Here is a 13,211-nt window from a genome sequence, read left to right as displayed (position 1 = left end):
ACATTACAAAAAAGTAATACACCAAACCGTCACGACGGTGAGCGAAAAAACACCATCCAAACCAAACCGCAAATGCATCCGTTAACGCTCACCGTCACACGGTGGTTTTGCCAACCCTTTGAGAAACTGCGTACGCAGTGATTACACTTTGCACCGAAAATGCGAACGCGTTCGCAGTCCTGACAGACAGACACACCCACAGACCCACCCACAGACCCACCCACAGACAGACACGGTCGTTGTAACGCCAGGTGTTTGGGTTTGAAGTTTTGCCTCCATCTTAGGGGCTGCCGCCAGCGCCCCTAATCCCGTATGAGCGATTTGCGAACTATCCTAACTTTTAAAATCGCGCAATTTAGGCTTAAGTCTCTTATAACTGGAACGCGCCGCGCGTGCGAAACAAATTTTTCGCGCTTTTACGTGGTTTTTCTGTCTCACTGACTTCTCACCAGGTGTCGCCATGGACGCGCGCTTTTCGATTTCCCGAAATTTCTTTATTTTATTAAAAATTAACTACTTAATATTTTTTGATGCGGTTCTCGCAATAAATTTTAGTTTTTAATGGGCTATAGGGCTATCTAACTGGTTAAACCTTGACCGTTCCCCTTTAAGCGAAATAGTGATCACGGAGAAATAACGCCTAGTAGGCTAAAATGTATCGCATTTCTTAACCACGTGTTGAGCGTATATGAATTCTTCCTATAACTATAACAATAAGTACTCGCGAAGTTAAATAACTTAGTCGCTTAATTTTTAAATATTTGGAAAAAGGTTTGTTTTTTTGAATTTAAGTTTTCAATGAAAATTAGCCGACGAGGAATGAATGGCAGACGGTTCCCTATTGAGAAATTCTAGGGCAATTGATTGCCTCATTGAAACGACATCGTTTAGAAATCTAATTTTTGCTTTCGAAGAACGTGGAAGCTTCCTTGTTTTGACTGCGAGAAAGAAGAATGCAAATCGCTTTCCACCTTTCACAAAGACGACGTCGGATTTCGGGTCGAGTTTGCTTTTGAAACTTCAGATTCAATAATTCCGTACGAGACGGTGCATTTAACTAATAACAAAAGGAACGATTCTATTATATTCTCAAAGCGAACATTAACTTTTTTGCACGGTTGAAACTAGAAATGTAGAAAGGTTTCAAACAGGGCCGTAATCAGGGCCGTGCTTAGGGGGGGGGGGGGGCGAGCCGAGCGGTCGCCCAGGGCCTCTAAAATTTTACCATAGGGATGTATATACCGGAGGACCGCTACACTCAGTTTCGCGAATGTATTTCGCCCGGGGCCGCGAGACCTCTAAGCACGGCCCTGGCCTTAATATCTTAAAAATGGAATTCGGCGAGCAAGCTAGTAAATATTGAAGAAGTATTTTCCATGGTTTAATGCGATTTTTTTAAGATGGTACACGTGAAGGATTTGCTTAGTAAATATGATAAGTGCACCTTCAAATATCATTTCGAACGAAATCTGAAGCGCACTGAGTTGAAGTGAACCTTCGTGTGTACACCCTTAAAATAAGTGGAATTTCTTATTTGGCTTCATATACAGGGTGTTTGAAAAGGTTATGCAAAGATTTTAAGGAGTTGTAAGGGGTGAGTTGAGAAGTATGCCTGTTTTTTCCGCATTTTCCTACGATGAGTTAAAAGAGCGCCAGAGAGCTTCAAAGTGTGGCCTACTAGCGCCTGGAAGTAGGCTGCAACAAGCGCAAAACCAAGGAGCGGGGAAATTCGAACATTAAGGTTTGGGTTCGTGTGATAGGTAAAAAGGACTTTGTAAGCAAATCGAGGTAATCAGCTTAAAAAGTAATCTTTAACAGTATTTAAAGTCCCTGCTGCTTGGTTTTGCACTTGTTACAGCCTACTTCCAGAGGCTAGTAGGCCACACTTTTATGATCCCTGGCGCTCTTTAAACTTATCGTAGGAAAATGCGAAAAAAACAGGCATACTTCTCAACTCACCCCCTACAACTCGTTAAAACTTTTCAAAAACCTTTTGAAACACCCTGTATTACTGCTGAAGTTTTACCAAAAGAACGTCTTTTCAACATTGCCAAGCTAGCGTGTGGAAATGTCTGCAAAGCACGATTAAAACCTGTAGACTTTCCCGTACATTACGTCACCGTTTTACGATGCCTAGCTTATTTTATAATACTTGCCCCGAGATACTAAAGCAGAATATAAAAAAAAAACTAAATATAAACTGAATTTATACACCCTTAAATTTGAATATCTTATCACGTCTACTAGTTCCGTGGAACAATTTAACTGGAACTACATTTCATGATTCTATGAAAATGTTCGTGGCTTTTAAAAATAATCTGATTTCTATCTTGGCCCCGCGTAACAAATTTTCTGAGAAATATCACTATTTTTTCTTGGCACCAGGATACTTTCTTTAACGTCATAAGCCGAATTTGCTTTCTTCGCGTAGATTATATTAGCGTACGCACCACATCGGCAAAAAATGATTTATGGGATACGTTCCAGGTTATTTTAGCCAGCGTCTATTATTTCTTGGCGCTTTTTACCCCCCCTTTCTTCCCTCTAGATCACAATGGACGTTTTCACTGATCCGTTACCGCTTTATCGAGTGTCTTCCTTCAGCCTATATTCGTTGTCGATGCCACTTTATCCTGCCCTGTAGCCACCTCTCGTTCAAGTTTTTCGGATAATATTGATTGAAAAGCAGATGCTTCGTATTCCGTGGTGTAAACGAAACTCGGTTTAACTACTGGTTTCACAAAACGGCGAAGAAATCAAAACCCTCTTTTTGACCCTTTTCCTGACGGTCTGGACATTACTGTCCACTTTTTGACCGTGTAGGGAGCTGTTGGCTCGCGTGGCACGAAGGGCTTGTCACCACCCTCCTACGCGTAGTAACCCGGCCACCTTGGGTATTAGCCTTGCTGATTATTATTATTTTAGGACCAGCATTAAAATAAGTTTTGCGTTCCCATTTGCAATTTGAAGTTTATTTTTAAAGCTAATTTATTTTTTTTATGAGAGGAAAGGAGGGTTTAACTGCCGTTGTAGACGAGTTGCGCCTTGGACACTGAAGCGATCGAAGTTAAAATTTTCCTAAAAATCAACCCTTTACCTATCGTGTAAAGGATAGACTAAATGGGCGGGGTAAATGGTAGCCAATGAAAATTGAGATAAATATAAAAATTAATCGAGTTCGAGCGTTGACATTTTACCCACAAACCAAGAGAACAGAAACTTTAATGGTGACATCTCACGTTGGCAAACGCGTATCAGATGGACGACTTTTCCAAGTTGACTAATCCAGTCTTGGTGAACACTTGTTACATCATTTTTGCTTTTTCTTAAGAAAATCCCATCGTTACGCCATTGAATTCCTGTACAGTACGGGCCTATAAATATAACGATCCATCTCCTTCAAACAAAAGCTCAGATTTTAAAATTTCTACGGAGTTAAAATTAAATTAAAAGGGTACTTGGTATCCTGGTGCTACCCATCGTGCAATGTCATTTATTTATCTGGTAGCCAATGAAATTTAAAGGGTGGTTTAAACAAAACCGATCCGACTCAAAATAAAATTAATTAAGGCAGGTTGTCACTAAGGCGAAAACGCCACGAAGGTGAGCGTCGACGGAAAAATATTGTACTGATATTTATTGCGTCCGTTTTTAGGCCTAAGGGTGGGTTTTCATAATCACCAATCTATAGCGACGCCGAGCATCGATTCAAAAAAGATTATATTAGGCCTAACGGAGATTTTGGAGGTTATTGTGTTTTTGCCATACCAGCCGTAATGCTTGGTTTCCACTAGCGCGTGTAACGGAGAATTTCTCAGCTTTGGTACAATTGTTTTGGCACGCATCATAAAATAACATTGTAGAAAGTAAACTTTAGATCTAGCGCTTTACTCAACTTTCCGGAGCCCTAAAATTCTTACGCGCCTAGAGAAAAAGAACATTACGAAATGCGTTAGTGGAAAACTAAGCTTTAAAAGTGAATAATAATAAAAAACAAGCGAGTCAAGAGCAACTATTACGCTCTAAACGTGTTATCATTGACCTTTAAAAATAAAAAAACACATCCCAACCGATTCAGGGCAGAAACGAAAAAGTCTTTATCTTCTTACATATTTTTCAATTTTATCAATGACGTCTCATACGCTAATGATTTTTACAAACTACGGCCGGCAACATTGTTATCATTGGCAGTGTAAATGGTACAGTAAGAAAAATAACTCTTAAATTGGTATTTTTCTAACCTTCAAGATGTATCGTATAATGTGATATCTGTTCCTTATCCTTTTGAATACGTTTACGCTTCCTAAAAGATAACCTACCTATTTGTTAGCTAATTTGGCTGATATTTTTTGGCTTGGTTGTTCACGTCGGGCAAACCATTATTTATAGTTGACGTCATCTTGGAAAATGGCGGATTTGATATCCATTAGCTTCGTTATATATTCGCCTGGAAGGACTGTACAGGTTGAAGTACCTAATTTTAAACTAATTAAGGTAATGTTTATCCTAAAACTGTTTTTCGTTTTACGTCGACGCTTTTTTTTTATCTTCCAAGATATAAAAGAAACTACACATGGCTATGAAACGTTAAATAAAGACTAAGAAGTTTTAACGAGGAACTTCCGACAAAAGAAACGTCTGCAAAACACGTTGAACATCTGGTACTTTTTAGAGTACACAACTTTTTTACGATCTGATAAGAAAAATATTTCTCACGAGATACTAAAGTAGAATTTCAATAATGGCTAAAGCCCTCATTTATATTTCATTAAATATTAATATTTTATCAACATAGCCGATTTAGCAGAAAATGTCTGGGTCCGTTGGTGACACCGGGTAGACGTGACACCTACTGTTCTCGCTGGAAATTCAAAGCATTAGCCGAGTTCTTTTTTCTAAGTTCAAAATAATAGCATAAAGTTGGAACAAAAGGTAAAACCTTTCGCACAAGGGTGATCAAAAACGTATATTCAAAATCTGCCCTCAAAAAATGGCTCTTGTTATTAACTGTTTTCAGTTCTAGACGCAAAACACGACTCAAAATGTGTATTATTGATTACAGATCAGCAAAAGATATAGACTGTTTCACGACAAAACATGTCCACCATTCTCTTATCGGTTCAGCATATTTTATGCAAACTTTTCTAGTAGACATTTTTCAAAAATTCCCAATTAACGTAGGTCACCTTAACTATAAATTAGGAGAACTTTTCCAACACCTCGCTGTTCGTTAAGGGATTATTTTTAAAATAAAGAGCCGATAATCTAAGTTAAGTAGAAATCTAAGACCTATTTATATAAAGTGAATAATTTTAATACCCTCTGTATAAAACTACAAATATATTTAAACGTTTCCAATATTCAAAATAGGTTATATATTATATTTCTTGTAAAGATCAAGAACTTCTTGGACGTCGTCTGTGGAGCCCAGAAAAACCGGACACCTTTGGTGAATCGCTTCCGGTTGGACGTCCAAAATGGGGATTTTCCCAGTGGACGCCAAACCACCGGCTTTCTCAATGATGTAGGCCATGGGGATACATTCGTACAGCAGACGAAGCTAGAAATTAAGAAGATCATAATGAGTAAATCCGGGGATTAATAAACGCTGTTGAAATAGCACCTTTCCTTTGGGAGATTCTGTAGTAGCAGGGTACATAAAAATGCCGCCATATTTGAGCGTCCTGTGAACGTCAGCCACCATGGAGCCGACGTAACGAGCGCCGTAGGGCTTTCCTTCTTTGGGGAACTTCTTACTTTTCACGTACTGCGTCACCGCCTGATCCCACAGAGCTTCGTAACCTTCGTTCAAACTGTAAATTTTGCCCCTGGGCTTGACCCGCATGTGAGGGTCGGTTAAAATGAACTCGCCGATCGCCTGAAGATAAAATTATTAACATCTTATTGCAATTATTGGTAGGTAGTTTAGAGGGAAACGTACCGGATCCAGCATAAAGCCATTGACTTCGTCGCCAATCGAAATAACAACCATAGTGGCACTACCATAAAGAGCGTAACCAGCCGCTACGACGTGACGTCCACTTTGCAGAGCGTCGGTTACCGTCGGGGGCCCGGAGGATACCTACAGGAAAGGCCAGAGGGAAATATTAGTCCAGTAAATAATTTATTTTGATCATTAAAATAAATGTTTTTATTTAAACTTGGGGAGAATGAATCATGGCCACGAGAGTTCGAGGAAAAACGGCACTGCCGTGTGCTTTAATCGTCTCTGAAGACAGTCAGTTTTGGAGAACAAATCAACATGGTCATTCTTCTCATAAATAGTTCTTCCATCAACTTTAATATATAGCCTTTACAGAGTCAAATTAGAGAATCAGGAACTGCAAAACCCATGTATTTGGAAGAGCGCAAAATCTGCCCGTTCACCAATGGTCATTTTTTAAATTAAGGATTGTATCAACAGCTGCAATCCAGTCTGATTTACAGCTGTAGCAAATTATGCCACCGTATGAGAAGACAAGTACTTGGCGTTGTCTAGGAAACCTATTTATCTCGCACCTGAGAACGCCTATGACGAAATACCTTTTTATAAATGGCGAAGATGGAGCCAATTGATACCAAACAGTCAATGTTGGAGGAACCATCCAAAGGATCAAAACAGACAATGTATTTGCCTTCTTTTTCAGTTTCAACTTCGATCACGTTTTCGTTTTCCTCGGACACGAGTAAGCACGTCGTGTAGGAAGACTTTAGCATATTTATAAATAGGTCATTGGCTAAGGTGTCCAACTTCTTGACCTCTTCACCTTGAACGTTGATCTCTCCGGCAATGCCATATCTGAAATTCAAGTATTTATTTCATAAAATTACCACACAACAAGAGATAATAAATCGGCCTTTTTCTCTTTGCCCTTGGAGTTATCTTTATTTGATAAGGAGTTAGTTGAAGTGTTGAAGATGCTTACTTAATTTTAATTGGCTAAAAAAGAAGGCTCGATCGTCAACCGATTAAATATGATACAAATTAAACTGTTATAATGGCACTTACAATTTGGCGAGTCCGGCTTTCCTGACGGCTGATGACACGGCTTTAATCGCGGTTAATAAGCTATTTAATAGCTGAGTGAGATCACCTGTTGCTTGAGGAACTTTCTTCTGTTCGGCCAGAACGTATCTGGTCAGTGTCATGGAGTTGGTGTCGATAGGTGGTCCGGTGGAAGACATGGCGACGCGGGATGTACCGATTCTAACTAATAACGAAAATAATGATTTAATAGAAATATTAAGGCACTAAAATAAGCGACCGCCACGCGATGCGTTTCACATCCGAATTCTAAATCCCGGATTCCGGCCGAGGTACCGGGAGGCCCGCATAAATTGCACAATGTTGCCGTGACGTAGCGACACACCCACAGCCTCGTAGATAAAAAAAATCGATATACACTACGTTCCCACCATCTAGCGGGGGAAATGAAACATTTTTTTTTATATAATTATAAAAACAGAAAGATTAAAATTTTTATTTTATTACGTTAAATTAGCGCAAAGAATTAAAAGAATTATATTTTGGGTAATTGCATTTAGTAGCGTGTATTTCCAACAGGCGCCGCTCAATTCGGATGCTGGCGGGAATTTTGAACAAGATTTTGAATCTTCCGCAAATTCTTATTTTTTCTGTATGTGTTTTTTAATATTAAATTATATATTAATTATTTAGTAATTTATTTAGCCTACATTATATTGCCATCAATGAGAGTCACGTTATCGGTTCACAACATTCAAAATGCCTATGGACATAATAGAGTTATGAATCTTTTAACAGCCTAGTAAAATTACTCAATAGAAGCTTAATACCTTCACAAGTAACATAACAACATTAAGTATGACTCTTATAGACTTGTCCATGAATATTTTACTTATTACCACCTTTCTTTACCAAATACAAATGAGTAAAGGAATTAGCAAGTTCATAATACGAAAATTTTTTCGTTTTGTGGTTTTCTGTTGGTTTATTGGTCTCAGATTTTTAACATTTAACCTTCAGAGAGTAAAAAATGTTTTAAATAATCCATATCATTATTTGCCAAAAATCCGAATTAGTTTTCATTTTCAAAGCGTTTCAATTTTGGCAAACCTCAGCGTCAAAGAATGAACAAGCACGTGATATCAATTTCATTCGATAGTAATGTTCAAAAGTAAAGTGCACAAAGTCGCTACTGGGTGGCGATATTTCGCAATTTTGTGCCGGCACCGTGAAGAAAGAATACAAAAAACGATTTTCCCTAAGTGTCATACTTACGGAATTATGTTACTTAACACGTTATGAATGTCGAGCCAATCTAAGTTAATGACAATTTGTAATTGTATAAAAGCGGATAATGAGCAACGATGCGAATCGACGGAAAATTGCATTAAAGAAACTAATGAATATGAGAGAAGCTAATAGTCATCGCTTCGAAAATTTCACGAGATGAGCTAATGGTCATTGATTGGAAATCTCATTGAGATTTAATTCGATTCGTATCTGGTGACCAAGATGGACTAAAAATGTATCTCGTGAGAATAGGTCCTCGATCTTTCGATATGCTTACACATATCGGTAACTCCTTTAAAGTCGCCTTTACACGACTTGCGCTTAAATATAAGCCCTTTAAGGTAGTCATTAGTGCAGGGTATATATCTATTTATAATTTTCTTCGCCTATTAGGCAACCCGCCAGTCTTCGGTAATTAACGTTCAAGGGATAGTTCCGCGTATTAACTTTAATATTGTACCAAGGGTGAGTTTACAAAGGAATTAGTACTGAAATATTTTACAAGTTTTTAGTAAAGCTCAAAAGGTGAGTTTAAATCTTTATGAGTGCTGAAATATTTAATTTAAAAGTTTTCAGTTAAAGTAATTAATTCAAATTAAATAAAAACGTTCTTAAATTTGAATGTTTAACAGCGTAAATTTTGGTCGGGCCGCACTGCAGATGGTTTTATTACATCTTAAGACGAAAAATCTCCTGATCGAGCATTTTCAATTTGGTATTCTTCCAATGGTAGGTTTTTCAAATATTTTATGGCTAAAGTGATTTATTTTAATAAATAATTTGTCAATTAATTATAAAATATGTCTACACGTTCGTAGCGTATGAAATGTATAGTTAAACTAGTACGTTTAAATGTTTCTACTATGTTAAAATACGCTTTTCTAACGAGAGATGGTGCTACGTGCTCTATAAATCAGATTTAACAAATAAAATGTTACCGAATAAAAATGTGAACCTTGCATACAAACCAAACTAGTTACTCTCAGTTTTCTCACGAGGGTCAAATTTAGCATTTTAAAAATATAATTTTCACTTTATTTATAATTCCAAAGGAAATTAGTGTTAATCTATTTTTTTGTCACTTGGCAAAATGCTTTGAAACATTGTTTGGTTTCCTGTAGAAAGTCTGCCAAAATTATCGAAATATTTTTACAAGACTACACTTTCAGGTACAACATCAAATCTACATCTGGAACATAATATATTTTAGTTCATAAACTGAAAAATTTATTTATTTTTATAGCACACGTGTTACAAACAAAATTTAAATTATTCTTTTTTATATAATTACCGAAAACTGTGAAAAATAGATAACTATTTTGGGAAAGTGGTCGATTTCAAAGGATTCCTATTATAATTGCAATTTATTAAAGTAAATTTAGGTATGGTAATATATATCGATAAAACTTGAAAATTACCCATTATTTCAATTTTGCAATGAAATGAAAGTTAACTTGAGAAAAGGTTTTGTATTTTGTCTATATTTTAACTGCATTAACAAGCAATAAAGAAGATCATAAAATATATATTTAAAAATAATTTTTTTACCAAATGATTAATAAGATTATCATCAGGGTCAGCCTATTTTAAACTGGTGTGTAAAATATGAGACAAATATGAATGAGTTTTTCGTTATATTTTAGAAAACTTTTAATATTGAAAGTTTAGTTTGAGGCACAATCTTGAGAATTTACAAAATGGTAGACAGATATGTAACACAATTGGCGGCAATTAATTCTTTTAGTTTCGATCAATAGATCGTCCGAAGTTAACCCAAAAGACGATTTCCCCGATGTTCCCCGGTGAAAAAGACCCATCTTCAAATTTTTTTAAATACACATTTTTAGTTTAGGGCTTTCAGAAAGTAAATATACTATATTTATATTTAAGTCCTAAGAGGGAATATAGATATCATATAGGTGATTTTACCTTGTTAACTAATTTGACCCCCAATTTATCTCTTCAACAGTTTATTCTAAAGACTAGGGTGGTCCTTATTTATTTAAATGTAATTTTTCCAACTAATATGTAACTAATTTAAATAACAAATGTAAAGCTATAACAGTCGATACAGACCATACGCAGTATTATTTGTAATAAAATTAGAACGCTTTGTAAAAAATTTAAAACAAATTAAAACAACAGTAGTGATCAATGGTCAGTTTCAATTGCTTGTCAATATGAAGACAGTGACCGGATGTACCAATACATCAGGCCACTCAGGGGATTTGACTTCACAAGTCGATAGTTGACTTAGGCATGTTTGGTTCCTTGTGTAATAGCTTAGCTGATTATTATCATCAAGTGGGGTGGCGGAGTAGTTAGCGCTTTCGCCTCGCAGCATGACGAGCCGGGTTCGATCCCCGCTTGTGGCACTGGGTGAAAAACTCTGAATAACTCCTTCGGCATTAAGTTTGCAAGTTCTCTACCCACTGGTTTAAGGGGTTTTCTCCCGAGCTCTTCGGTTTCCCCTTCCTTAAAAACTTGTAGAGGTTAACTGTAATAGTTAGTGTAGGGAGCTGTTGGCTCGCGCCACCCTAATACGCATTGTAACCCGGCCACCTGAATTAATGGTTTTACAAGTCGCTTGGTGACTAAGGCCTAGCTGATTATTATTAACATATGGCAAGTAATTTAACGTAATCATATGACGATTATAAAATGGATAGAAATGGATATTGTAGACGCCCCCCTTTGATCACGGCCTATTGAGTTTGGAAGGAGAAATTGGAGAGGCGCGCACGGAAGCCAACCAGGGACGTTCCATTTGGAGCAACGGGGTCGAGCCAAGATTGCGGAACAAAAAGGGCGAACGCCATAATCCCTGGCGTCTAAAGAGAGGAGAGCCGAGTCAAGTACGTTCATTAATTAAATTTGGGGTAGGCGCTACTTTTAATTGGAACGTGAGGGTGGTACCTTCGCGGCCCTGGACAAATTTTAGCCGTCCGTCGGTCGCGAGGGGGGCCGGGGCGTGTAACTGGCTAATTCAACAGAAAGGTCTTTACGGGCGAGGTATAAAACGACCTCGTTTCCTACGCTGGACAATGGAACGAGCGCCACGAGTGCCTCTTCCCAATTTGACTATTTTCTTAATTACACCAGCGAAGACTTTTTCAAAAGATTCGAGCTATTGTAGCGTTAAGTCGTACTGCATTTAAATTTCGTAGAATAAAATGCGCGGAAAAACGTCTTGGTGATACGAATTTATTCATTATTATTGCGCAATTAGTGCGAAATATCGGAAGGCTATTTCTTAAATACTAGGCGTTTCAAAACATTACCAGTTGATGAAAAATTATTTTGAAACTGAAATTATAATGCAAATATAGTTAGTAGCTTAAGTCTATAATATTGTTCCATAAGTTCGTCACTTTTAGGCAATATTTTACTGAGATATAGTAACGGAGTGACGTCATCACAAGAAGAAAATCTCCCCCTAGCGAGGCGCTGTCAAAGGCTACGTGTGACGCGTTAGCGAACGGACGCCAAATAGCGACGAAGCTCGTAATGTAGTCTGTCTTGTGAATAGCTCTCAGTAAAACTTTTGCATGAGAAGAATAGGAAGTGTCACACTTATGGAATAATATTATACACTTATGTTAGTAGTAATATCACATCGCTTCCATAATACGGTTGGCGCCATCTACTATTACTTAGTAATACTTAGTATATTATTACCAGCTCTCCCATTTCATAAAAATCTGCTTTCGATAAAGCGCCACAATAAATACCGAAGTGGCGAACTTGTCAGCAATTTTGGTTTACAGTTTTACCATACGTCTATAAGCCGGCTTTCTCACGTTGCCGCTAGGGGGAAATTTTCTTCCCGTGATGACGGCACTCTGCGAATAGCTCTGCCAGTAAAATATTTCCCTCAAGACCCTTATGGAAGAATATCATGAACTTTACGGTGGAAAAGGTAGAAGCCAAGTTTTAAAGGTGTCATCAACGATGCAGATAACTTTTCCCCAATCCGACTACAGAGCTTGGAAACCTTTAAAACGAAAGAAAAAAGCAAATCGGTTTAAAAATGGGTTTGAGGTTGAATTTAAAATCAGATTCTCTCGATTTAAGCTACGGCCACGCTAGAACCTTAAAACCCGGTTTAAGTCGGTTTGGATGGCCAATTTCGACCAAGAAAACCGTTCGCCAGCGATAGGGTGAGCTAGGAATTCGTCGCGAAGAAGTTCCCTTTTCGAATCACTAGTCGGCGCTAGTGGCGGACGAAACGAATACTATGGACTCTCTTCTCTCATTTTTGCTAACTCTATTGATCTGGTCTCTATGGTTACGATTTTCTTTGTCTTTGAGTGGAGGGGGCCGTGCGTGAATAAAGTTCGCAATTTCGTTTCCGGATCGCGAAACTCCGACGAATTATCGTTCTATTTCTACTTTAACAACGAGATAATCATAGTAATGAATTCTCCGAGACATTCCCTCAGTTTACGCGCCGAACAACCTCCCTGGGCTGTATTGGTACGAGTGGCGCGATGAAACAATGGTCCCCGAGGAGGTCTCCCTTCCAGTGACGTCACGCGAGTCTCCGGTATCAGACCTGTTGAAAGTAGAAACCTGTTTGATGCTTTGACGGCTTTGACTACGCGAACGTAAAAGCTAAGATGAAAAATAGTTCTCGGCAAGAAACGCGGGTAGGCGCTGCCGACAAAACAAAGCGGACGCAAAATTACATTCCGAAGACATTGTTTCCGACGTTTTAAATTTGGAAAGCAAACACTTTATTCCAAATATATCGAAGGAACAAAAATTTCATCGAAATTACCTTCGTTAGCGAAATGAGAAAAGAAGTTAAACATTTATTTCCAACGCTGTTATATTAATCGTTGTTTACAATGTTGTCAAAAGCCTATTAATTCCGAAACCGATTAATAATGTACATTTTTAAGGCGCGTATACGTGTCGAAGTTGAGAAACGCGC

General features: G+C 37.9%; 1 protein-coding gene across 1 annotated transcript; it reads right to left on the bottom strand.

Moving 5' to 3' along the window:
- Positions 1–5,292: 5,292 nt before the first annotated feature.
- On the bottom strand, positions 5,293–7,327 carry fbp (fructose-1,6-bisphosphatase). Its single transcript, XM_090172301.1, has 5 exons — positions 7,010–7,327; positions 6,544–6,799; positions 5,942–6,082; positions 5,624–5,878; positions 5,293–5,560 (listed from the first exon to the last, which is right to left on the bottom strand). Exons 1-5 carry the CDS (start codon positions 7,183–7,185, stop codon positions 5,372–5,374), a joined length of 1,017 nt encoding a protein of 338 aa, XP_090028427.1. The 5' UTR covers positions 7,186–7,327; the 3' UTR covers positions 5,293–5,371.
- Between the last annotated feature and the right edge of the window lie 5,884 nt (positions 7,328–13,211).

Source organism: Leiobunum rupestre, chromosome 4 (assembly GCF_980474605.1).
Source record: "Leiobunum rupestre chromosome 4, qqLeiRupe1.1.hap1, whole genome shotgun sequence".
In the NCBI taxonomy this organism is placed as follows: domain Eukaryota; kingdom Metazoa; phylum Arthropoda; class Arachnida; order Opiliones; family Sclerosomatidae; genus Leiobunum; species Leiobunum rupestre.
The sequence above is the reverse complement of the archived record's forward strand: the minus strand, read 5'-3'. Positions and strand labels throughout refer to the sequence as shown.